Source organism: Canis lupus, chromosome 22 (assembly GCF_011100685.1).
Source record: "Canis lupus familiaris isolate Mischka breed German Shepherd chromosome 22, alternate assembly UU_Cfam_GSD_1.0, whole genome shotgun sequence".
In the NCBI taxonomy this organism is placed as follows: domain Eukaryota; kingdom Metazoa; phylum Chordata; class Mammalia; order Carnivora; family Canidae; genus Canis; species Canis lupus.
The window spans coordinates 8,419,525-8,445,892 of NC_049243.1; the positions used below are offsets into that span (position 1 = coordinate 8,419,525).

At 41.3% G+C, this 26,368-nt stretch overlaps 1 protein-coding gene across 5 annotated transcripts in view; it reads right to left on the reverse strand.

Moving 5' to 3' along the window:
• Window positions 1-21,425: 21,425 nt before the first annotated feature.
• AKAP11 (A-kinase anchoring protein 11) overlaps window positions 21,426-26,368 on the reverse strand; it is a 48,799-nt gene continuing 43,856 nt past the window's right edge. For 4 of the 5 annotated variants that reach the window (XM_038569637.1, XM_038569639.1, XM_038569636.1 and 1 more), the window contains exon 12: window positions 21,426-25,418. In XM_038569637.1, coding sequence (XP_038425565.1) covers window positions 25,293-25,418 — 126 coding nt within the window. In that variant the 3' untranslated portion in view covers window positions 21,426-25,292. The remainder of the gene's footprint in view (window positions 25,419-26,368) is intronic. The other variant, XM_038569640.1, reaches the window with a different exon arrangement.

A 26,368-nucleotide genomic window follows, 5' to 3' on the forward strand; every position in this document is an offset into this window, starting at 1 on the left:
AATAAAAGGGGAATAAAAGACATCGCTTCCAGCAGCTCTCCAACTGAACATAACATTACATGGACAAAAGCTGTTCGTTCACCAGAAGGGGAGTAGGGGAGGGGATGTAACACGTACATCTTCAAAGCTGGATCCAACTGTGCTTAGTCATACAAGGGCTACTGGCATTCTCCGAAACTCGAAGACATTAAAAGTCTATATTTAGTGAACTAAAAGAAACATAATTTTAACTAATGAGTGGCCTTCAATTTTTAACAGGAGACTTGAGACTACCAAAATGGTTTAGTTGAAGAGGATAAACATAGGCAGGTATTATAAATTTCACCCATATCATTAGAATAGGTGGTTATGGGTTAGTAAGAAATAGTTGGATTGGGTCTCTATTCTTTTCTCCATGAGTAGTTAATGCCTTGATCTCTTCATTTAATACAGGCTGGTTTTTGGTGGCTATGTTGTTCATTCCCTGTGACTATGCATTTTCATAGTGATGGGATGGTCAGCCACTCCCAGGCCATATCATTTGTCTTAACTTACAGACTTTCTGGAAGCATCAGGAAAACATAACTCTGCGCACGTGTGCGTATGCGCGTGTGTGTGTGTCACCAACCAGCCCTGCTGTCTGCTGCAGACAGCTCTGTGAGCAGGGCTATGCATATGAACACACGCTGTCTTCAATTACCAGACCATCAGCACTTTCTCACTGGTCACGCATCCCATGCCCCAGCATGGGGGTCAGACTAATGAGCTCAGCCTGTGTACCAGGCAACAGTCTCCACTGACAACACTGTCATGACTAATTCACTTTCTGGCTCCTGGGAATAAATTGTGACACTCTGTTTTTGACTAAAATGCAATGAATTCTGAGCCTCACCAACCTTGGAGAAGGGCTGACTGTGATATCTGATAGGCTAGCAATCTTTCAGAGGGCCCGTGTGTAGGTTTGCCTTTGGAAAACAGTGTCGAGCTGGAGATTTTTGGTCTGAAGTAGAGAACCATGGAAAAAAATTCATTGAAGAAATTTAGCCCAAATCCACGTTGTCAACCTCAAATTATTAGTTTCCATATAGAAAACAAAAATAAAGACAAGGACAAGATAAAGTTTATTTCTCAGACTGTTCTGCTACATGAATCATCCCAACCAAGTAACCAGGATATTTCCGTCCACAATACCTCAAAACAGACTCAAATGGCATTGAAATCAATTGTATTTCCCCATTTTTAATGGCACAAAGTTCATTTCAGTTAAGCAAATGACATCACACGGGGAAAAATAACCAGCAACATTTAGCTGCATATAACCATGGTGGATGCTTTCAAATATGGTACATTGGCCCTATAATAACTGTTGAACCACAATTGGTCCCGCAAATGTCAAAGTCAGGGCTGCAGCAAAGCAACTGATCAGCATCCCAACTCCTGTGCCAGGATAATTTGTTTTGGAGGCAAATTACCCCTGATATTTTTTTTAAAAAAAATACTTCTAATTAGAGCCACAAATTCATTCTCACAGCACTCTGTGCTGATAAACAAAAGCATGTACCTCTTTAGGCAGGCATGATGAAGGAAACTGCAGGGAAGCTAAGTTGAGCACGCAGCAGATCAGAGAAGAACCAAAAGTTCAGATGAATTTGTCTCCTGATTCTAAGCTCAAGCCATTTATCTCTGCATTACTGAGAAATTGCCACCGAGATAAGAAATAGACCAGATAGAAATCACTACATGGAATGTTTCTGGATATTTGGGCTCAGACTTTGAGGCGGCTTTTTGGTGTCTAAGTCTTTTTGATGTCTTTCTTCCCTGGAAATGCTAACTGGCCCTGTCCAGAACAGGTAAGGTTGGGCAACAGATACCGGCCAAAAGGGAACAGGCAAGTCGTCACCAGTCGTTGCATCCTGTTTTCTGTTAGACCATAGTTTCTAGCTCCTTCAGGACAATTGTTCAAGATAATTGCCTCCTCAAAGCACCTTGTAGGGTCAGCAACATCGAATGCATGCTCTGCAAACAAATACTGAGCACATGCCAGTCGTTGGGCTAGGTGCTGAGGATCTAAAAACTCATTGGACACCTTCTCTTTCAATCCGGGTCAGGAAGGAAGACACAAGAAAACCTGACCATTCCCCTTGGAAACCTCTCCCCGATTATTCCCATCATAGCTCACCACTTGGTTGGAGAACTATCTGCCACTGAAATTAGCACCTCCTGTCTTCAGTGATGCTCTATAGTAGCTAGTGTTGGCCAGTAGAAGTATAATGTCGGCCGCAAATGCATGTAACATAGTTTAAATTTTCAAATAGGAACAATCGTAATAAATAAATAAATAAATAAATAAATAAATAAATAAATAAATAAATAAATTTTCAAATAGTCACATTCTTAAAAGTTAAAAAAGAACAGGTGGGGACACCTGGGTGGCTCAGCGGTTGAGTGTGTCCGCCTTCGACTCAGGGTGTGATCCCAGGTTCTGGGATCCAGTCCCACATCAGGCTCCCCACATGGAGCCTGCTTCTCCCTCTGCCTATGTCTTTGCCTCTCTCTCTTTGTGTCTCTCATGAATAAATAAATAAAATCTTTAAAAAAAAGAACAATTGACTACATTTTAATAATATATTTCATTGAAATCAATATATCGAAAATAGTACCATTTCAACAGGTCATCAAATGAATAAATTATTAAGGAGATTTTTTTTTTTCATACAACGTCTTTGAAGTCTATGTGTCTCTATACTTGGTGCACATCTCAACTTGAATTAGTCACTTGTCACATACTCAGTGGCCACATGTGGCCGGAGGCTCAGCTCTAGATGCCTGGCCTGGACTTTCTTCTTTTACTCTGAGGACTTCAAAGTTTTCATTCAACAAGAAGGTGATGTTGTGTTTTCCTATTGCTGCTGTAACCAACTACTATGCTGTAAGTTGTGTAACACAACACAAATCTTACCATCTCACAGTTTTGTAGGTCAGGAGTCTGACATGGGTCTCACCGGGCTCAAACCAGTGTCCTCAGGACCACATCCTTTTTGAAGACTCCAAGGGAGATGTTGTTTCCTTGCCTATTCTACCTGCTAGGAACAGCTGCCTGTTCTCATGGGCTCTCGCCCCTTCTTCCAGCTTCAAAGGCACCTATGGGGTCTCTCTCCGACTTTTCCTTTCCATTCACATCTTCCTCTGACTACAGCTGGAAAAGTCTCCCACTTTAAGAAGATTAGATTGGGCCCCTCTGGATAATTCAAGGTAATCTCCCCATCTCAAAAAAGTCCCTTTTGCCATGTAAGGTAAAATATTTACAGGTTCTGAGGATAGAGACTTGGACACATTGGAGGGGCCATTGTTCTGCCTATCACAGGTATGACTTGTTTTGTTTTTATTGGGGAGAGAAGCATAGACGTTTAAAGTTGGGGACTTGGAGAATCCATCCGGTAACTGGAAAGGCACTGCCCTTTGCCCTCAAGCTCATTTAGATTTCCTCTCTTGGATAAGAAAGAACCACTTTCATGCAGGTCTACCCTCAGGATATGAATTTTTTGTCTCCCATACCACCGACCACTCATTCAAAAAGTTATTTTAAGATTTTCTAGATGCAGATATATGCTAATTCTACAAAACAACTAAAGCCAAGTACCAAGAGGAAAATTATGGCATAAAGATGATAGTTCTTTTTCCAAAGTAAGGGCTTTTATTATTATTATTATTATTATTATTATTAAAACCTATTTCCCATGTTGGGAGCACACTAAGAGCATGACTCCTTTCCAAAATAATGTTGCTAATTTTCCAAAATTGGGAACCTGTTGGTGTGTGTAGAATATTCTCAACTCTAAATAATTGGAAATTACTAATGAGAAGAAATAACAGGAAAATCCCAAAGGAAGAACAATAATTTAAAAAAAGAAACTTTGTCAGAAAAATCAGAATAAAAAAAAAAAAGAAAGAAAGAAAGAAAAAAGAAAGATCAGAATCATTACTACATAGAGCCAGAGACCAAAATGGGAATATAGGCAAAGACCAAAACATACAAGGTTTTCTTAGGAAAATAATCTGTTAAAGACATAAAGAAAAAAGATAAAAAATTAAAATTTAAAAATTAAAAAAAAATAAAGACATAAAGATTATGAAGCATTTATAATATATATGTTTATGGACATATAGAAACGTATCTTTTGATCCTAGGTTAATATTTGCAATAGTTTCCTTCCAAGAATGAATGTTGCTTGTCACTGGGTGTATGGCCTTGGCTCCTGTCACCTGGTGTATGGCCTATGGCATGTTACTTGTCACCTTGGTGTATGGCCTTGGCATAATCATAAAACCAAAACCATCGGGGCAGGAGAGAACTTCGGATCATGAACTCCAGCCCACCCATTTTACAGACTAGGATACAGGCCACACTGGGAGATCAGGTAACTTGCTCAAAGTCCTACAAGTGACTGGTGGCTCAACTCTAGATGGCAAACTCCAGAACACTGCTTTTTCCACTGGCCTTTCAGGGAGGCATAAATCCCCGTCCACCCACCCACCCGCCCATCCATCCACTCAACAAATGGTGGTCGACTGCCCACTACCATGTCAGACACTGTTGTAGGGCTGAGGACACAGCAGAGGGCAAAACTGGTGAAGCCCCAGCTCTAAGGGAGCTTACACCCTGGGTGATAAAAAGGCAGTCATATAGGCTTACCTCAGGTGGAAGAGGGGCTGAGAAGGAAAATGAAGCAATATTGCAATGGTGTAATGTAAGGGGGTAAGAAGGGATGGAAGGTGGCTGCTATTTCAGGGAAGGTGACATTTTGAACAGGGACTGAATTTAGAGTGCTTTTTAGAGGTCACTTAGGATGACAGCTAATTTTAAATGGCACAGACCAGATGAAATGCTAATAGAAAATTCCCAAAAAAGCTACCCAGGAGTGACCGAGGTGGGTGGGCACAGGTAAAATAATTAGGAAGGGGGTGGCCTGCGCTCACGAGGGCTGCTGGTGGCGGCCTTCTGCAGTCCTGCTCACCTGCCCGGGATAGGACTGTCCCAGGAGCCCAGGGACCATGGTCCACCTGCGTGCTCGGCACTGTCTGGGACATCCCCACGACCCCAGGGCAGCAGCTCTGACCTGAACCTGAGCAGAAGCAACCGAAGAATGCAGAAAATGCTCTAGGTGCTGGCGGGCGAGGGGAGAGGATGGGCCAGCGGGGAGAGGCCTTGCGGGGCAGGCTAGATCAGGAGCCAGTCTCCTGGGGGCTCAGGGCTTGAGATGCTGCCTTTGGCTCAGGTCATGATCCCAGGGTCCTGGGTTCGAGTCCTGCATGGGGCTCCCTGCATGGAGCCTGCTTCTCCCTCTGCCTCTGCCTCTCTCTGTGTGTCTCTCAGGAATGAATACATAAAATCTTTTTTAAAAAAATAAGGAAAGCTGTTACTGACCCGGGGAGCCCGAGGGCATCCCCTTCCTTCTGGGTCCTGCTCCAACTCCCTGCGAGCCCCTTTCCGCCCGGGAAGGTCGGTGCAGCTCCTGCTCCTCCGGGACGGGGCTCTCCTGAAAGAAAGAAAGAAACAAGGAATGCCTACACGAGACTGAGAAATGGGGCCCGCGGTGCGGCTAAGTCCCCAAGGAGGCTGGCGCGCCGTGCGCTGGGCTGCTGTACCACCTTGAGGCTCAGAGGAACACTGCAGCGTTCGGAGAGCCGCGGACCCGCCGCGTTTCCAGAACAGGCTGGAAGTTCCGTGGTCCCCTCCCACAGGCTCCCTCCCGTCCTAACAAAACGCCGCAGGCCCCCCGGGGTGCTTTGAGCGCCACCGCCCTGAGCCCCCGTGAGGGTCGCTGCTGCAGCACCTGTGGAAGGTCCGCGCGCCCCTCTCCGCCCCGCAGCTCTGGCTTGCAGGGCGCACGGCCCGGGCCGCCTTGACCCGCGGGGGGCTCGAGCGCCCCGGCTCCTTCAGCCTGAATCGCTGGGCGGCGCCCCACAGGCCAGCATGTCCCCGCTCTTGGCTGAGGACCCCCCCCCCACCCCCCAGGCCTTGCTGCAGCTCCGCCCTCTGCAGCATCCCACCCCCCCCCAACCCCCAACCCCGCCCACAACGGCCTCGGGACACTCCTGCCAGAGGCCTTGGTCTAAAGTGTCCTCTGCATCACTGGCCATCAGGGAAATGGAAATCAAACCCACAATGAGATCCCACCTCACCCCAGTGAGAATGGGGAGCATTAACAAGACAGGAAACAACACATGTTGGAGAGGATGTGGAGAAAGGGGGACCCTCCTGCACTGTTGGTGGGGATGTGACCTGGTGCAGCCACTCTGGAAAACTGTGGAGGGTCCTCAAAGAGGTAAAAATAGATCTGCCCTACGACCCAGCAATTGCACTGCTGGGGATTTACCCCAAAGGTACAGATGCAGTGAAACGCTGGGATACCTGCACCCCGATGTTTCTAGCAGCAATGTCCACAATAGCCACACTGTGTGAGGAGCCTCAAATGATGGATGAAGAAGCTGTGGTCTATGTATACAATGGAATATTCCTCAGCCATTAGAAACAACAAATACCCACCACGTGCTTCCCCGTGGATGGAACTGGAGGGTATGATGCTGAATGAAATCAGTCAATCAGAAAAGGACAAACATTATATGGTTTCACTCATACGGAGAACATAAGAAATAGTGAAAGGGATTATAGGGCAAAGGAGGGGACCTGAGTGGGAAAAATTAGAGGGTGACAAATGATGAGAGACTCTTAAATCTGGGGAAGGAACAAGGGTTAGTGGAAGGGGAGGTGGGCAGGGGGAATAGGGTGACTGGGTGACTGGCACTGAGGGGAGCACTTGATGGGATGAGCAAAGGGTGTTATACTCTGTTGGCAAATTGAACTCCAAAAAAAACAAACAAACAAACAAAAAAACCTTACATTAAATAAATAAAATAAAATAAAATAAAATAAAAAATAAAATAAAATAAAATAATAAAATAAAATAAATAAAATAAAATAAAATAAAATAAAATAAAATAAAATAAAATAAAATAAAATAGTGAAAGGGATTATAGGGCAAAGGAGGGGACCTGAGTGGGAAAAATTAGAGGGTGACAAAACATGAGAGACTCCTAACTCTGGGAAAGGAACAAGGGGTAGTGGAAGGGGAGGTGGGCAGGGGGGTGGGGGGGATAGAGTGAGTGGGTGACAGGCACTGAGGGGGGCACTTGATGGGATGTGTACTGGGTGTTATACTCTATGTTGGCAAATTGAACTCCAATAAAAAAATACATATAAAATAAATAAATAAATAAATAAATAAATAAATAAATAAATAAATAAATAAATAAATAAAATAAAGTGTCCTCCTCTATCTCCTTCCCTCCTCTGCCCGCCTCCCTCCAGCATCTTCCTCTGATGCTCTGATCCTCTGATCCAGGCCCCTTGTGGGGCAACAGATGCTTCTTGTTGCAGCACCCACTGCAAGAGTGGAGAATGAAGCTTCCCTCAGGAGCTGGGGTGGGAGTCCACACACAGGAATACAGCACAGGAGATTCAAGAAAGACGTTGAGGTGTGACAGGCGATGGTAACAGCTTCCCTTTGCTTGCCTCCCTGGACAGCAGTCTCCTCCCTCAGCCCCACCCGCCCCAACCTTAAGAGGCTGACAAATAGAAAACCCAGGTCATGTCTAGGTTCCCCAGGGCTCAACTCAGGAAGCACAGACAGGTGTTCTCTTTTCTTCCCTAATCTTCAGTTGCGCTCGTGTATCATTTTTCTTCAAAGTCGGTTGTTTTTTTCTTTCCCAAAATTTTCCAGGACTACCTGTCAACAGTACTGCAGAGCCTCCTTTGAATAAATGTTGTCGAGTGATTTATTTTAAATGAATTTTTATCAGTGTAGAGTATACAGCACATTAACAATATTATATAAAGGATGTGTATCATTTGAAGAAAATGAGTTGAACACCCGGGGACTCACCACTCATAAATAGGAAATTACTGGTGCCTTGGAAACCTCCGCTGGGTCCTCTGTCCTCTTTCCCCAACTCCACGAGGCAAATCCTTGTCCTGGATTTTGTATTAATTATTCCTTGGTGGTTTTATAGTTATGTATGACTATAAAAGGATGTATGTGTACATGTGGATGTGTGTATATATGTGTGTGTGTGTGTAAATATATGACACATATGATGACAGTATATACCTCTGTCTGGTTTTGAACTTTATCTAAATGGACTCACTTTCTTGTATTTTTCTGTGACTTGCTTCTTTTGCTGCTATGTTTTTGCAATGCATCCACGCCAATGAACGGAGCTACGACCTTTTCCCACTGTTGCATAGAATCCCATTGGATGTCTATAACATGATTTATTCATCCAGTCTACTGTTGATGCACACTGTGTATATCTCCTGGTGTGTGCGTGTGTGTGTGTGTATACAAGAGATAGATAGATAGATAGATAGATAGATAGATAGATAGATAGATGATAGATGATAGGTAGATATGCAAGATTATCTCTAGAGTGTCTTTTGAGTGGTAAAATTGTTGTGACATAGGACACACGCGGGTCCAACTTAACTGGGTAATACTCAGTCCACACAGGTCCAACTTAACCAGGTAATAGTCCTTTTCCAGAGCAGTTGTGCCAGTTTCACAGATCAGGAAGCTTATTGGGGGCAGGGTGATGGGTTTTAGGAACACCTACAAGAGATGAGGAAAGCAGGATTTAGATCTCCCATCTTATTTTGAGCTATTTTTTGGTCCAGTTCTGTTTCTTTTTTCTATGTTTTCTTGACTTCTATTGTTTTCTCTACTAGTTTGAATGTATGCAATTTTACTTATATTCTCTCACTGATTGCCCTGGAAATTATAGCTTGCTTATTCAACAATCTAGAAAAGTAGACAAATAAGGGTACAGCTCTTCCTAGAAAATTTAATGTGTATCATTTCTGCTTGAGAGTTGTTGGGTTTCTTGAATCTGTAGATGGTTCTCCTGTCATCTCTAGAAAATTTTCGGCCAATTTCTTCTTTTCAAATATTAATTCTGCCCTATTTTCTCCCTCTTCTCCTGTAATTATTAGATGTGTTAGTTCTCCTTCCCCTCGATGACGCTTAACCTTCCTCTCGTACTTCTTACCTTTGTTTTTCTACACTAAGTTCTGGAGAATTTTTTCCAAAACTTGGCTAATTTTCTCTCAGCGATGTCGTATCAGCCGTTAGACTCAACGACTGAGGTTTCTCATTTCAATTATTTTAGCTTTTTCATTTTTAGAAGTTTGTTTTTAAATATATTTTTCGAGGCGGCTGGGTGGCTCAGTCAGTGAAGCATCCGACTCTCGATCTCAGCTCAGGTCTTGATCTCAGGGTCATGAGTTCAAGCCTCACATTGGGCTCCACGCCCGGTAGGGAGCCCATTTAAAAATATATACAATTATGTGTATAATTATACATATATGTATTTTTCCTCTGCTCATATTTTACATAAGATGTATTGAAATATAATTTCCTAGCACAAAATTCATCCTTTTTAAATGTGCGACTTAGTGGACTTTAGGATCTTCAGAGAGTTGTACAACCATGAGCATGTTTATCACCCCAAAAGGAACCTGGTACCCATAAGCAGTCACTCTCCTTTTACTCCAGCCTCCAATCTCTGGCAATCCCAAATCTACCGTCTGTCCCTATGGATTTGCTAATTTTGGCTATTGTGCTGATATGAAATCATATACTATGAGGCCTCTTGTGTCTACTGCCTCACACAGCAAAATGTTTTTACGGTTCATCCGTGTTGTAGTTTATATCCCTACTTCATTCCCTTTAGTGGCTAAATAATCTTCCATTGTATGGATAAGCCACATTTTGTTTATCTATCAGTTGATTGACATTTGGGTCACTTCCACTTTGGGGCTACGATGAATAATGCTATGAACATATAAACGTTTGTGCAGACGTGTTTTCGTTTCTCTTGGGTAAATCCTTAGAAGTGGAATCGTAGGATCATATGGTAACAATCTTACCTTTTTGAGGAACCGTCAAACTGTTTTCAAAGTGGCTGCATCATCTTAAATTTCCACCAGAAGTGTACAAAAACCCCAATTTCTTCACATCCTTGCCAACACTTATTGTTCATCTTTTTTTTAATTATACCATCCTAGTGGATGTGGAGACAGTCCCTGTTCATATTTAAGCTTTCCTCTATGTATCTAGCACAGCTATTTTGTATTCGGTGCTTGATAACACTAACATATAACATCTTTGAACTGATTTCCACTCTTGTCTGCTGGTCCCTGCTCATGGTTTTGTAATTTGTTTTCTTTTATCTAAGCTTTTCATTGTTTGAGGGGGACTTTACGTTGGAAATCACTGAAGCCTAGGATGGAAGTGGACCCTTCAAAAGGATTTCTGGTTGCCTCATACAAGCATTAACAGAAAAATGTTAAACTGAATCCTCAGCTTGGACTTTTAAGACCACTCAGGTAGGATGAATTTATTTATTTATTTATTTTAAAGATTTTATTTATTTATTTGATAGATCTCAAGCAGGGGAAAGGGCAGAGGGAGAAGCAGGTTCCCTGCTGAGCAGGGAGCCCGATGCAGGGTTTGATCCTAGGACCCTAGGATCATGACCTGAGTTGAAGTCACACACTTAACAGACTGAACCACCCAGGCAACCCAGGTAAGATGAATTCAGACTTTACAAAAGCTCACGTGAAAATTAGTTTATCAAGTCTCAGAAAAAAACAAAACAAAACAAAACAAAAAACCTTGATTCACTGCCAAGGTTTGAACAGGTTAGTTTTCTTCCAATCTTCAGAGTGGGAGAGTTGTGATTATTTTCCACCCTCCCAACTGCACTGTGGGAATAGTCCTTTGGGGTCTTCACTTTGACCAGGCCCCAAAGCTCAGTGTGATGGTGAATTTGATGTGCTAGCTTAGTGTCTTATCTGCCACAGTGTCAGATATTTGGTCGAACACATCTGGATGTTACTATAAAGGTATTTTTCAGATGAGATTAACATTTTAAATCAGTAGATTTTGAATAAAAATTATTCTCCATAAGGTGGGTGGGCCTCACTCAATCAGTTACAAGTTTTAAGAGAAAATAGACCAAGGTCCCCTAAGAAAGAGGTAATTTTCCCAGCAGACTGCCTTCAAGTACAAGCTACATCATTGGCTCTTCCTTGGTCTATAGCCTCCTGCCTACCCTGCAGATTCTGAATTTGCCAGCCTTCATAACATGTGAGTTGGCTCTTTTTTATTTTTTAAAGATTTATTTATTTATTTGAGAGAGAGTGAATGAGCAGGGGAAGGGGGAGAGGGACAGAGAGAAGCAGACTCCCCACTGAGTGCAAAGCCATGGGGCTCAATCTGAGGACTCTGGGATCATGATCTGAGCCAAAACCAAGAGTCAGATTCTTACCCAACTGAGCCACCCAGGTGCCCCTGAAACATCACTTCTAAAGGAGGTATTGGTTGTATGAGGTTTTAAAGCCTCCAACTCAGGTGTCCAGAAAATAGAATTTATTTCTGATTGATGACTCTAACTTAGTCTCCATTTCTAGCCACATTCTGTATGATGGCAGGAAACTGAATCTTGATCAATTCTAAGGATTCTCAGGACATTTAGATTTGAAGGCAGATGTTTTTCTTCCACTTACTTCCTAGATATCCAGCATCTTATTCCAGGTGGCATTTGAGGAAATTTCCAGGAATGGAGGGAAGGTATGGAATTGCTTGTGTGCACATGGAATTGGAGACAACTGTTACTTAGATGTAGTTGGATCTGTTTGCTGCTCAGCTCTCACCGGTTGTCCACATCGGCAGGTTCTGAGGTGTACACATTCCCACCCTGTTTCTAACCAGTGTGGCCCATGCTGCTGTGCCGTCCCATTTGCTCTTCTTAGGAATGAACTTCTATATCCATGCTCACAACTCTCTGTAGCAACAGGAAACTCAGATTTTCTCAGTCCCATTCTGCCAAAACCCAAAACCACTATACCACCATCCCAAGTGGGCAGGTATTTAAGATATAATACAAAACGTGGGCAAAACTAAAAACAATAATACTAAGTTTGGGTGAAAACGGAAGTACAAGGGGGTACTGTTGGCACATTTTTTCCTCTCCATCTCCTCTTCCCACTACACGTACCATCTATCATATATATATTTCATGTTAGTTTTCTTACATCTCCCACAATTTGCATTACATAAAACACAAACATCTCCTTATCAAGAAAAAGATGTATGGGGCACCTGGGTGGCTCAGTCGGTTGAGCGTCTGCCTTCAGCTCAGGTCATGATCCCAGAGTCCTGGGATTGGCCTCACATTGGGGCTCCTGCTCAGCGGGAAGCCTGCTTCTCCCTCTCCCTCTGCCTGCCGCTCCCCCTGCTTGTGCCCTCTCTCTGTGTGTAGCAAATGAATAAATAAACTCTTAAAAAAAATAAAAGAGGTTGTTATGCTATATGTTGGCAAATCGAACTCCAAAAAAGAATGTGTGTATATATATATATATATACAATGTGTGTATATATATATATATATATATATATATATATATATATATATAAACTTGGTAAATATGGAGTCTACCTGGCTCCAAGTTCTTGTCCCAAATAATTATTAAAGTTATTTGCTTTTTGTCTTAAAAAAAAAAAAAGAAAAAGTATGTTTTCATCACAGGTATGCTCCCATTGCCTTACACAAGGGCTGGTAGAAAAAATATCACTACAAAAAGCACAAATTAGGGGCACCTGGGTGGCTCAGTGGTTGAGCATCTGCCTTCGGCTCAGGTTGTGATCCCGAGGCCCTGGGATCGAATCCCACATCAGGCTCCCCGCAGGGAGCTTGCTTCTCCCCTGCCTATGCCTCTGCCTCTCTCCCTGTGTCTCTCATGAATAAATAAATAAAATATTGGGTTTTTTTTTAAAGAAGAAATTTGAGGTGATAACTTAAAGTATAGCCTCCCTAAGTGGATCTGTACTTTCAACTAGGAGCCTGTGCAGACCTCAAAGACAGTAGACATGCCCTCGAACATGAATTGAATTTCAAAAAGGAAAAATTCAGCCTACCTCTAAGTCTTTCATTTAGTTTCCCTAAATGCCCTAACTCAACTGCATTGGACAAACCCTTTGCCTCATTCTTCTAGGTTCCTGGGTCATCTGCGTCTCCTCTTCTGTTACGGCACCGTCTATGCCTTTGTTCTAACAAATCTGTCCATCTTCCCTGCTTATCACTTGGTTATATTTCATTTATATGGTGTTTCACAATGAACGCACCTTGGGAAACAGCTTTCCTAGGATTCCCCTTCTCATGCTTAGAAGCAATCACCACCCAGACCATCTGACATTTCCAGTGGAACTCAGAAGTTCTAAAATAATGATATTTAAAATTGATAACATCTATCAGGCACTTATTACATGAGAGGAGCTATTAAGCACTTTGAATGAAATGATAAGGGGTCAAAGGGAAAAGGCACCCGCCAATTGCATAAAAGGGGCCTGGAGCTTGGAAAGGACATTTGTCCTTTCTATGGCTCATTCTTCTCATCATGTTCTGAGGGACATGAAACCGTGCATGGAATAGCCTCTACTGCTGTCAGAGCTGATGGGTGGGTAACAGTGAAAGCAGGAGAGGCCCCTGCGTGGCTCAGTTGGTTAAGCATCTACCTTCGGCTCAGATCATGTTCTCAGGGTCCTGGGATCGAGTCCTGCGTTGGGCTCCCTGCTCAGTGGGGAGGCTGCTTCTCCCTCTGCCCCTGCCTGTGCTCTTTCTCTCAAATAAATAAATAATCTTAAAAAATAAAAAAGAGTGAAGACAGGAAAGGGGAAGATCAAGTAGTCATGCGGAGATATCAAATACCTTTTCATGCTTTCTGGAAGACAACCAGAGATCCTTTTTACATACTGTTCTTCTCAAAAGATCTACTTAAAATACTTACATTGTAAAGATTATCAACTGTCTTAACTTTGTCTCAAAGCAGCATCACACAAGAGGAATGCAAAGAAAATACAACATTATATGTATCCGTCAGACCAAAGAGCTCTTGTTCAAGATATTTCCATCCAAGAGCCTGGCAAGATTCATTGACCACCAAACTTGAAAATCCCGAAGGTGAATGTGGAATTAAAAAAAAAAAAAGATTTTGGCAAATATTTATGAAATAAAAGAAATCCCAATTGTATAAAATATATGTATGAGAGGTAAACTGGAAGGAAATTTGCCAAGGTAAATAGTTGTTGGCTCTAGGTGTTGTTACAGGTAATTTTGTCACCTTCTGTATTTTGGCTTTTAAATATGGTGACACAGTGTAATGTAATGAGTAGAACTGGGGCCCGGCCGACCTGGCGTTACCACTATGCCCACCGGGGAAGACACTTAACTTCTCTGAGCCTGACTTTTTGCACATGAAAAATAGGAATAATAATGACAAGGTTGATACATGGATTCAACGATGTGAAGTGCATGCCATAGAAAGTAAGTAGAAATTATTATAAGAACAGTATTGCATTTGGGTGGTTGTTCCTTTTTGCTTTCGTTTTTCTATTTTTATTTTTTTTAATTTTTTTCCAGAGTTCTTAATTCTTTTTTTTATAAATTTATTTTTTATTGGTGTTCAATTTGTCAACATATAGAATAACACCCAGTGCTCATCCCATCAAGTGCCCACCTCAGTGCCCTTTACCGAGTCACCTCACCTCAGTGCCCCACCCCTCACCCACCTCCCCTTCCACCACCCCTAGTTCATTTCCCGGAGTTAGGAGTCTTTCATGTTCTGTCTCCCTTTTTGATATTTCCCACTCATTTTTTCTCCTTTGCCCTTTATTCCCTTTCACTATTTTTTATATTCCCCAAATGAGTGAGACCATGTAATGTTTGTCCTTTTCTGATTGACTTATTTCACTCAGCATAATACCCTCTAGGTCCATCCACGTTGAAGCAAATGGTGGGTATTTGTTGTTTCTAATGGCTGAGGAATATCCCACTGTATACATAGACCACAGCTTCTTTATCCATCATCTTTCGATGGACACCGAGGCTCCTTTCACAGTTTGGCTATTGTGGACATTGCTGCTCTGAACATCGGGGTGCAGGTGTCCCCGCGTTTCACTGCATCTGTGTCTTTGGGGTAAATCCCCAGCAGTGCAATTGCTGGGTCGTAGGGCAGGTCTATTTTTAACTCTTTGAGGAACCTCCACACAGTTTTCCAGAGCAGCTGCACCAGGTCACATTCCCACCAACAGTGCAAGAGGGTTCCCCCTTCTCCACATCCTCTCCAACATTTGTGGTTTCCTGCCCTGTTAATTTTCCCCATTCTCACTGGTGTGAGGTGGGATCTCATGGTGGTTTTGATTTGTATTTCCCTGATGGCCAGTGAAGCGGAGCATTTTCTCATGTGCTTGTTGGCCATGTCTATGTCTTCCTCTGTGAGATTTCTGTTCGTGTCTTTTGCCCATTTCATGATTGGGTTGTTTGTTTCTTTGGTGTTGAGTTTAATAAGTTCTTTCTAGATCTTGGAAACTAGCCCTTTATCTGACACATCATTTGCAAATATCTTCTCCCATTCTGTTGGTTGTCTTTTAGTTTTGTTGACTGTTTCTTCTGCTGTGCAGAAGCTTTTGATCTTGATGAAGTCCCAATAGTTCATTTTTGTTGTTTCTTTTGCCTTCGTGGATGTTTCTTGCAAGAAGTTACTGTGGCCAAGTTCAAAAAGGGTGCTGCCTGTGTTCTCCTCTAGGATTTTGATGGAATCTTGTCGTCTCACATTAAGATCTTTCATGCATTTTGAGTTTATCTTTGTGTATGGTGAAAGAGAGTGGTCTAGTTTCATTCTTCTGCATGTGGATGTCCAGTTTTCCCAGCACCATTTATTGAAGAGACTGTCTTTCTTCCAATGGATAGTCTTTCCTCCTTTGTCAAATATTAGTTGACCATAAAGTTGAGGGTCCACTTCTGGATTCTCTATTCTGTTCCACTGATCTATGTGTCTGTTTTTGTGCCAGTACCACACTGTCTTGATGACCACAGCTTTGTAGTACAACCTGAAATCTGGCATTGTGATGCCCCCAGATATGGTTTTCTTTTTTAAAATTCCCCTGGCTATTCGGGGTCTTTTCTGATTCCACACAAATCTTAAAATAATTTGTTCCAACTCTCTGAAGAAAGTCCATGGTATTTTGATAGGGATTGCATTAAACGTGTAAATTGCCCTGAGTAGCATTGACATTTTCACAATATTAATTCTGCCAATCCATGAGCATGGAATATTTTTCCATCTCTTTGTGTCTTCCTCAATTTCTTTCAGAAGTGTTCTATAGTTTTTAGGGTATAGATCCTTTACCTCTTTGGTTAGGTTTATTCCTAGGTATCTTATGCTTTTGGGTGCAATTGTAAATGGGATTGACTCTTTAATTTCTCTTTCTTCAGTCTCATTGTTAGTGTATAGAAATCATTTTTCTATTTTAATTATTACTTGAAACACTGCTTCTTCACTGTTTCCATAGCATTCAATAACCTCTTATGAAAGTGGTATATTTAGCAGTTTTTCTCAGCGCACGAAGGTTAACTGTGAATTCTTTTGGTCCATTAGAAATTACCTTAATTTTGTGTTCATTACTGAAAAATAGTTTAGAAGTATGTGAAATTCTAGATCTGACTTTAACCTGCGCTTGAAGATATCATTTTATTATCCTTGGGCTTTTGTCAGAACTGTTAACTGCGGTGAATCAAATTATTGTTTTGCAAGTAACCCATCTGTTCTCTCTGGGTGTTTTTGAGATGATCAATTCCGCAGTTGTGTTTTTATTTTTACGTATTTTAATTATTACTATTTCTTTTTTGAGAAACAGCGTGTGCAAGTGGGGTGGGTGATGGGAGAGGGAGATGAAGGAAGAGAAACTTAAGCAGGTTCCCCTTCCAGCATGGAGCCCAAGGCAGGGCTTGCTCTAAGAACTCTGAGATCATGCCCTGAGCAGAAATCAAGAGTCAGATGCTTAATGGACTGAGCCACCCAGGTGTCTGTGCAGTTGTTTTCTTAAAGTGTGTGTGTGTGTGTGTGTGTGCGCGCGCGTGCACACATACATGTTAAACAAAATGTATACACAGAATTGCACAAATCTATACAGTCTAACCACCATTCAAGGCAAGAAATAGAGTCTTATTGACACCACATTAGCCTCCTGTCAATCCCTCTGCCCCAGGAGTAACCACTAACTTGACTTTCACAATAACCATTTCCTGTTTTTTGACACTTTCAAATTAACATCCGATGATGGGTTATAACAGCCAATCCAAGCTTTGAAGCATCCTATTTAGCACAACTGCTGCACAGCAGAAACCATAAGGTGGTTGTTTCTGGGAGCGCCGCTTGGTGGCTGGAAAGCTCTAAGAAGGACTTGTCACTGTGTGTCTTTATACCTTTCGGGATTTAATATCATTTGTATTTATGACCCCTTCAAAAAAAAACAAATAAAAATACAAAAATAAAAGGGATGTCAAGGGTCAAGCACATGGAGATAGCTAAATAAATAAATAAATAAATAAATAAATAAATAAATAAATAAATGTACTTCCATGTAAGTTAAAATCTTTTGAGTTGTTACCTGGGAGCAAAAATTGGATAAAATATCAAAACAGCCTCTTAAAAGCATCAAACAGCTCATAAGGATATTGAGGAATCAATGGGGTCACATCTAGTAAAAGCAAAGAACCCCAGCAAGGAAACTCGGCACCCAACACCACTCTTTTGTCCTAGGAATATTTGCCAAACTTGAAGAAAAAAATGTGATACACAGAACTCTGGTAGCCTCGTGGGGCTTTAACAAGGCAGGAGTCCATTCCCGCTACCCTATCCAACAAAGCAATTCTCAAACACCACCCCCTTCTCTAAGGAGGAACCCTGATGGGCTGCACCGCTCGTACACAGGCCCTGGCCCAGGTGTGCAGCAGTTTCCAGCCCCCTGGTTTATTCAGAAAACCTCAATGCTTGAATTTAAATTCAGGAGCTCCAAGACCACTTGTGCCCCCAGGCACCTGTCAGAAGCAAAGGAAATCCCCCGTGAAGGAAAATACCACCATCCCAGGCCTTTGCTCTAGATCCTATGATAGGTGGCAAGTGGCAGAGCTGTGATTTTATATCAAGTTCTTTGAACCCTATAGCCTACGTTCTTCTTAAACTTCACTGAACTGCCATGGGAAAAATTAAGCAGTGGGAAAGCAGGTCACCTAATCCAAAGTTAGGAGCTGTTTGGGTATCCTCCCTCTGCCTATGTCTCTGCTTCTCTCTCTCATGAATAAACAAAATCTTTTTTAAAAAATGGCAAAAGTGGGCAACCCGGGTGGCTCAGCAGTTTAGCGCCACCTTCAGCCCAGGTCGTGATCCAGGAGACCTGGGATGGAGTCCCACGTCGGGCTCCCTGCGTGGAGCCTGCTCCTCCCTCTGCCTGTGTCTCTGCCTCTCTCTCTCTCTCTCTGTCTCTCATAAATAAATAAATGAAATCTTTTAAAAAAAATTTTAAAAATAATAAAAAATGGCAAAAGCGATGAGCCAGCACTGCAGACCCCTCTCCAAAGACAAGCACACTTTTTTCATGGAAAGGGTCTAGTCCTTTAATTTGGGGAGAGCTTTAATTTGGGGAGAACAAGCTGAAACCTGCTGCTAGTATCTACCCACTTACCTGGTCTATAGGGTTACAAGTTCCAATCTATCTCCACTGACAGCCGTTTGTATGTTTAAAAGCAGTTTTGAGGTCACACACACACACCACACACCCCCTACTTTCCTTCTCTGGGCCAAGCAGCTTTTTGTATTTCAGTGACAACTAAAAGGATTCCTTTTTAGTTCCTCCCGAATTAGACAGTCATGGGTGTGGATGGTTCACGCTCTCTCTGTCCTTGGTGAGATGGCATCTGGGACTAAACCTGATGGTCCAGGCATGGTTTAATAAGCACAGGGTCGGGACGCTTGGGTGGCTCAGCGGTTGAGTGTCTGCCTTCAGCTCAGGGCGTGATCCCGGGGTCCTGGGATCGAGTCCCCGACTGGGCTCCCCGGTGGGAGCCTGCTTCCCCCTCTGCCTACGTCCTTGTCTCTGTTTCTCACGAATAAATACAATCTTTAAAAATAAATAAAATAAAAAGCACAGGGTCAAGTGAGACTATCAACCCACCACGCCTCAGACTTAAAACCCAACTTCTACAGTATAAAAAACGTACATTACAGCAGTACAACTAGGAACACTTTCTTGAGGAGGCATCTGGGTGAGAGCGGTCTATATTTTTCACCATGTGTCACAACTCCCCAGGCTCTAGCCAAACTGGTCTTTGGTTCTTCAAACAAGCCACAAGCCTTCTCTTCTCAGGGTGTTTGTTTGCTCTACTGAAAAAGCTCCCCGCCTCCCCCAACCCCCCTGACTCCCTCCGCCTGGTTGGTTCCCACCGAGCCGGAACCCAGCTGAAGCCTCAGCAGCACATCCTTAGGGAAGTCCCATTAGGCTTCTCTGTTTCAGATTCCCACCACCCTTCAAACCGTAGTTAAATAGCTATTTCTCTAATTACTCATTTAATGACTCTTCTTCGCTAAATAATAAACTCCGTAAAAGCAGGGACTAATGTCATAGCTTTTTTCCCCCCAAACACATTCCACTCCCACAAGGGCCCTGGCTATGGCCCACTTCCTCTCCCTGCAACCTCTTAGCACTCTGATAGAAGCCCTGAGGGTCTCTCCTCTCCCACTTCCCTGTACTTACCCAGAACCACTACTCCCCTCCTACCTTTCCAGAGCACTTAGCCCCTTGGGCCTACGGAGGCCTCAGGTGATCAGGCTTCTTAAACGTACTGTCCGTTATCTCCCTAGCTCTGTGTTTAACCAGAGACCCTTCCGGTAAGCCATGGCCTCTTAGGGTTCAACGCAGTAGAAAGGTCAGCTGGCTTGCCCAAATCTAGGCAGTTTAAGTTGGCCCAAAATGTGCCACGACGCACTTGAGGTGACTCAAAGACAAGACTTGTTGGAAAAGCCCTTATCAGAACATTTTAGTCTCCCTGGAATCCATGCCCCCTTGCCCCACAACTGCCCATATTCTGTTATAAACAGAAAAAGAGAGGAGGTTGATTTCAGATGTAATTCTGGCAGCTTTTTTTTTTTTTTCCGACAGCCTTGTTCTGACTCTGCACAAGTTCACATCATTGTAAGCCCCTACGGAATCTCTAGGCTTCAATTCCTTGGTTCACAGAATTTATGTAACTGGGAGAGAACTAAGTGTATGTCTAGAAAGTCATAAAAATATGGTATTTGGAGGAAAATATGAGCTCAGAATATTCAATTTGTAAAAGTGTGTAAGCAAGAGAACCTTCCCCTCTTTGGAAGAAAATGTCAAATTGTGGTTCAGTCACAAGGACAAAAGGGGAAAAAAATAAAACAGACTCAGAAGTTCCTTGTCCAAGTTTATTGCAATTGTTTGAATATTGTCCTTCAAAATGGTTACCATGCAATGCCCTGCAATGCTCTTCGACACCCCTGGTCAGTATATTCCAACACGATCTTCACCCAAGGCGGGTATAAAATGGCTCTACAGCAGGTGGCCTACGGTACATTAGGTGTTGACCCTCTAGGTCGACACTGACCTATTAAAACTACACGTCTTTGGGAACACATTCTCAGAAGCCAAGAAGCCACAACTGTTCATTCCTTTCTCCATACAAAATGCCTCGTTAAAATACAGATACCAGGTCTCTGGGATCCTAATGCGCCAGTGGAACAATTCTACTGAAAAAGGAAAAAGGCTCTCATAGAACCTGCTCTTGGTAAACCTGTGCTGTGTCTCCCTTTCTTGTCTACGCACTTAAAAAATGGTGCTCTTAACAACTATGATTTGTTTTTTGTTCAGGAGCAATAAAGTTAAGCCTCTAATTTCTAGAACCTTCCTCCCCTCTTTGAGCAACCCTGGAGAATGAAGAATTGCTGGCATATCATTCAGATTTTTTTCTAGGCACGATACTGATCTTACCTGCTTTAGGTGAGAGGTTGCATGACAAGTAGCGATAGGGCCCCTGTCCCTAATTTCTGGGCTTTACCCACTGAGGACAAGTCATGGTCCATTAGCAACAATCAACATCTGACTTTTAAGCCCGATGCTACTTAAGCCCGATGCTACATGGCATGACAGGGGGTATGTATGCTCCCTATCACCTGCGGAAGGAGTGCTGGATCCAGGCCAGAATTCCTGAACACGCAACCATAATATTCCACTTGGCACTCAAATGCAAAATAGGTTGGGCAGCCAGCCTTTCAAGTCACTTATGTCAGCATTCAGAGGCGTCTGAATATACAGCCAGAATCCAGTGTCTGATTAAAAATACCCAGGTTCTGTAGTTCTCAGAAACCATTTTAGAAGCACGGAGATTATGTGTCTTCTATCATGGCAGTTCAATTAACGCCTTTGTTGTTTAGTTCAGGACAGAGCAGTTAACAAGACAATATAGAAGGAAACTGAGGCCAGGCATCTCTTACGTTTATTGGAGAATTCTTAGTTGGGAGAGGAAAGATCACAGACAAACAATTCATAAAAGATAAAAGAACAATTAATTGCAAATTATTACAAAGGTGATTTCTGAAATGTTTATTTTGAGCCACTGCAAAAACAAAATTATAGTGCATCCTGAAGTTCGTATTTTGGTAAATGAACATATTAAAGGACAGAAAAGCTAAAAAAAGTTACTGTTATACGAGATCTTAATGTAGTAATTCTGCACAAATAAACAGCTACAATTACCCAAAGCTGCTTTTGCTATATATATATATATTAAACAAGAATGTGAATTACTTTAAACACTGCACAAGTAACCAAAGTTAGCAAATCCAGCAATATTAAAACCCGATATTAAATAGTATTCAAACATTACAACAAAAATAAAATAATGAACTTCTAGAACTACAATTCTACCCATGTGAAAGGAATGTACATGGATGGTAAAACAAAAAAATAAATAAATAAAGTGACAAGAGTGACCAACACTGCATCTCCATCTTCAGGGCAGGGATATAAGTGAGTAAATGCGTGTGGGGTCTTTTGCTAAAAATGGGGGAAAGATGCATTTCACTTGAAGGTAATCACATAATTCCCACTGAAGCTCTAACTGTCTTGTGCTGGTGACAGGTGGGCAGGGCTTTATATGGAAAAGTATTTTCCCTATACCCTGAGTGTGGATGCATTAATATATTTTTTTTAAACTGTGGGAAGTTTCCTTTGAGAAATATAAAATTTAAACAACATACTGATGGGAAACTGACAGTGAATTGTGAAAGCATACTATTAGCTAAATAATTAACTAAAAAGAAATTTTGAGTCTGAATTCTGATGATCAGTCGGGGTTAAGTTTTGCTTCTGGCAAATGTGCACTGATGTCAAAGCCATGTAGATAAACGGTCTTTCACTTTATACATGGTACATTTAATAAGTAATTAAATTCTCCTACCAGCAACATAAAACCCTTATTTAAGCAAAATGCAAGTATTATGAGTTGAATTAATTCACATCAAATATCTGAAAGGGTAAGTGGAACATTTTTCAAAGTATAAAGATGTTATCGCATGTATTCACTAAGTGAATACTCTCAAAGGTCTTATTACTCCATTAAATTCTATCAACCAACCCAATTGATATTTTAATTTTCCTCCGTGACTTAATCATTCATTTTGTATAAATCAAGAAATATCTTCAAAACCAACATTAATAATATCCAAAATATGAATGTAATTTAAACTTGCCTTGGGAAAAGAAGGCTATGAAAGAATTGTTACATTTCAGTCAAAAACAATGTTCTTAAAAAAAAAAAAAAGAACCCTTATCAGAGGCCTCCTGTCATTCACTTTCTTTCCACAGATCCTTCAAGGGTTCTGAAGTTGATAAACAGAATTCAACTCAATGCATATCACAATTTTAAGAGTTCTGAATAAGACATGGTAATTTCATGAGGGCCGAAATGCACAGAATGGCAAGATTACCATGTTACAATATAAATATGTCAAGTAGATTAGTAATAAAATGAGACGGTGGGGGAGGAGGGCGGGGTGGTCCTCTCAACAAACAGGGCTGAAGACCGAGCAACCAAACAGACATAAGATGTCTTTGGAATAATCACAAAGTGCCTTTAACGAAAGTAAGTTTAGAATGTCCTTGATTAAAAGATACTTCTCTCCATATAAGGAGCTTTGCTCACACTTGTTTTCACATCTGCTAATACTTAATATTGTTCTCTACACCCCTACACTGCTACAAGGGTAGAGTTCCATTAGGGTTCTTACCACACATGCTAACACCTACAGACTGGTCTGTCCTTCCGTGGTGGCTAAGTAAAGGAACCCTGACTCCAGCACAGCTCCAAGCGAATGCAGAGACAACAAGGATAGGAGGAAAATCTTACTTCAAAATGATTATTACCATAAGAGATATAAACATAAACATTTCCAAGCACAGGAAGTTTTTTACAAAACGAATATATTTTCACTTTAAGTTTAAAAGAAAGGCAGAACTCAATTTGCTGTTAATCAAACCCGTACGTGTATCGAAGTTACTAAACACAACTTGATAGTCATATACGTGTAAAAATGCAATCTAATCTAATAATCAGTTAATCCCTGTTATGATTAACAACCCAGCTCCCAGCGTTCATAAACCCAGCCCAGTGCTGCTGCATCTCAAGTTTGGAGAAGCTAAAGACAGAAACAGTTCCGGCTATACAGATTTCCTGCATTACTCCACCGTAAAAAATACTTGAAGAAACTTTAGGTGAATTTATTTATAAAGCTTGCTCTATTTCTTTAAGTTGAGAAAAATCAAAGTTCACACTGTAACCTCAAAATATTTAAGTAGCTTTGGGCATTTTTTCTTAAGCGAACTTTACTCTCTCATTATAAAATACATTTCTCTCATAATTATTAATTCAAATTAATATAAGTGCCCTTATTCCTTGCCCCTTGGTGGGTGCTATGTCTTCTACACTTTGTGCAGCTTCCAGAACTGTCAGTGCTCCGGGAAAAAAGAAAATGAAATGGAGCAAAACCAAAAGCCCCCAACGAAAAGTGATTTATTCTAGATTACAAAACACTAATGGAAGAACCAAAAATTCACACATGCATATCCTCACATACAAAACCAAGACACAATCTTGGTCCTCTATTCAAGTCAAGTGGCAGTTTCTGAAGACAAAGTAGTAGAAAACATGGAGCCCAGAAAAATCATGTCAGACGACTTTACAAAATAATGCAGATACTATTTTATCGCGGGAGGGGGTTATGGGAGTGAGAAGGTGCTGGAAGTCCCTTCTTTTTCTGGAAAAGGCTTATCCTTGCTAGGCAGAGAGTTTTGTGGATTTTTTTTTTTTTTTTCAAAAATCTGACCATGAAAATCATTACTGGGCTTCTCTGGATGCATTTCCATATCAACATTAATTTTTAAAATTTTAACATGTTTTGTACCTTTATTTTCATTTATAAGTTAGGGGTCCAAAGTTGCCAAAAAAAAAAAAAAAGAAAGAAAGAAAAATTCTTACTGCACAACCTTTATAGACATTTTATTTTAAAGCATTTTTTAAATGTCAACAGAGGGTTTCTAACCAAGAAAACACTAAAATAAAAAAAAGGGCACAAACCCACTAGGCAAGGTTAAAGTCTCCCTTATCCACATACACACACACACAAACACATACTCATTTTCATGCCAGATGGATTGGCAACATTAGTAAATAATGTCATTCGATGAAAGGATGGGGAAACTATCATTTATGGTATTTATCGGAACCTAAAATACCAATGTTTCTAAGAAATTAAATAGTGCAAGGGATTCAAAAAGCTACCAAGAGCTGAGCTGTGGAAATAAAATTGACTTTTAAAAATAAGACAGAAGTTCTATTGTGTGTGTGGGGGAACCCATTAGCCTCAAAGCTCTTTTGTCAGATTAGTTCTCAATAGCACAGCATTTGTTTGTGAAGGAGCAAAACTCTTTGTCCCTGGACTCTGTCCTCAGCCACCTCAGTGTGGTTTGTAGCAGCACTATTCAGATGCAAGAAGACTGGTGTCGATGTCCCTGAAAACCTCATGGTCAGACTTTCCTTCAAATCAACGTTCTGAGGGTCTTAACACACTACGCATGTGCACAGAAGCATAATGAAGATAGTCTTTGACAGAAATTACAAAAGTATGAACTATATACAACGTGGGATGACTGAATGCGCTTAAAAAGCTTGATTTACTTCCCTCCCAGTTCACTGTAAATGTTAATATTCAAAGTTTACCCTATGCATCTTGATCTATTTCTTCCTCTCTCAAAACGATAAAATGTACTGGCTGGAAGTTTGTTCTACGCGTCTTCCAAGAGCCAATCAAACAGTGACTTGTGCCTCTCCTCCTGCACTTCATAGTACTGCAGCACAGCCTGCACGACGTCCCCCACCTTCCATCCCTTTTCTTGTAATCGTTTTGAGAGCTGGTAAGAAAGAAAGGCATGTCCAATGTTAGCCAAAGACAATCTCATAACAACAAAGTTTCCATTTTTATTTTTAGTATCAGATAACTATGAGATTCTTGCCGTCTGCAGTAAAATATTATTTCCCAGTTTTATAGCAAGGCCTCCTCTCCTAAATTACCACCCCTCTACACAAACTAAACATGTTTCCTTCCTGCCCTTGACAAATACATCTCCTCCAGGGAATGACACTTTGGGGCTGTTGGGAGACAGAACCCCACCAACCTCACCCACCAGATAGTCTGTGTGGGAGTAGAGTCGCCATCTCTACATGAAATTCTCGACCTAACTAAATACATCTGCCACACCCTTAATTAGGAACATAAAATAATAAAGATGTCAATCTTAGTAGAAGGATGTGGATTTTTCCTTCCACAACATGTAATGTGGCTTTTTTCTGGAATACACACTCTGGCCTCAGTGGAAACATGGCTTTCTAAGTTAAGAAATGTTAATGTTTCAACAAAAAAACAACCAAAAAAAGTATATAAATATTGTGGTGATCATTTCACAATATAGACAAATATTGAATCATGCTGTACACCTGAAACTAATGTAATGTTATGCTTCAATAATACTTCATTTTTCTTGAAAAAAAAAAAGTAAATTTAAATACAGGTTTAAATAAATACATCGTCACCGGTATCAGAATATGTCTTCACTCATTTTGTTCTATTTAGTTCTGTAAAAACTACTTTAATTTTGTAATGTAAATATGCTTAGCCTTGTTAAATACAGCCTTATAGTGATATAGTTCACAGACCATATAATTCATCCATTTAAAGTGTACTTAGTCCATGGTTTTTAGTACAGTCACCGAGTTGGGTGCAACCATCACCACAATTACTGTTAGAACACGTTTGTCACACCAAAAGGAAGCTCTACCCATTAGTGAACACTCCCCATGTCTC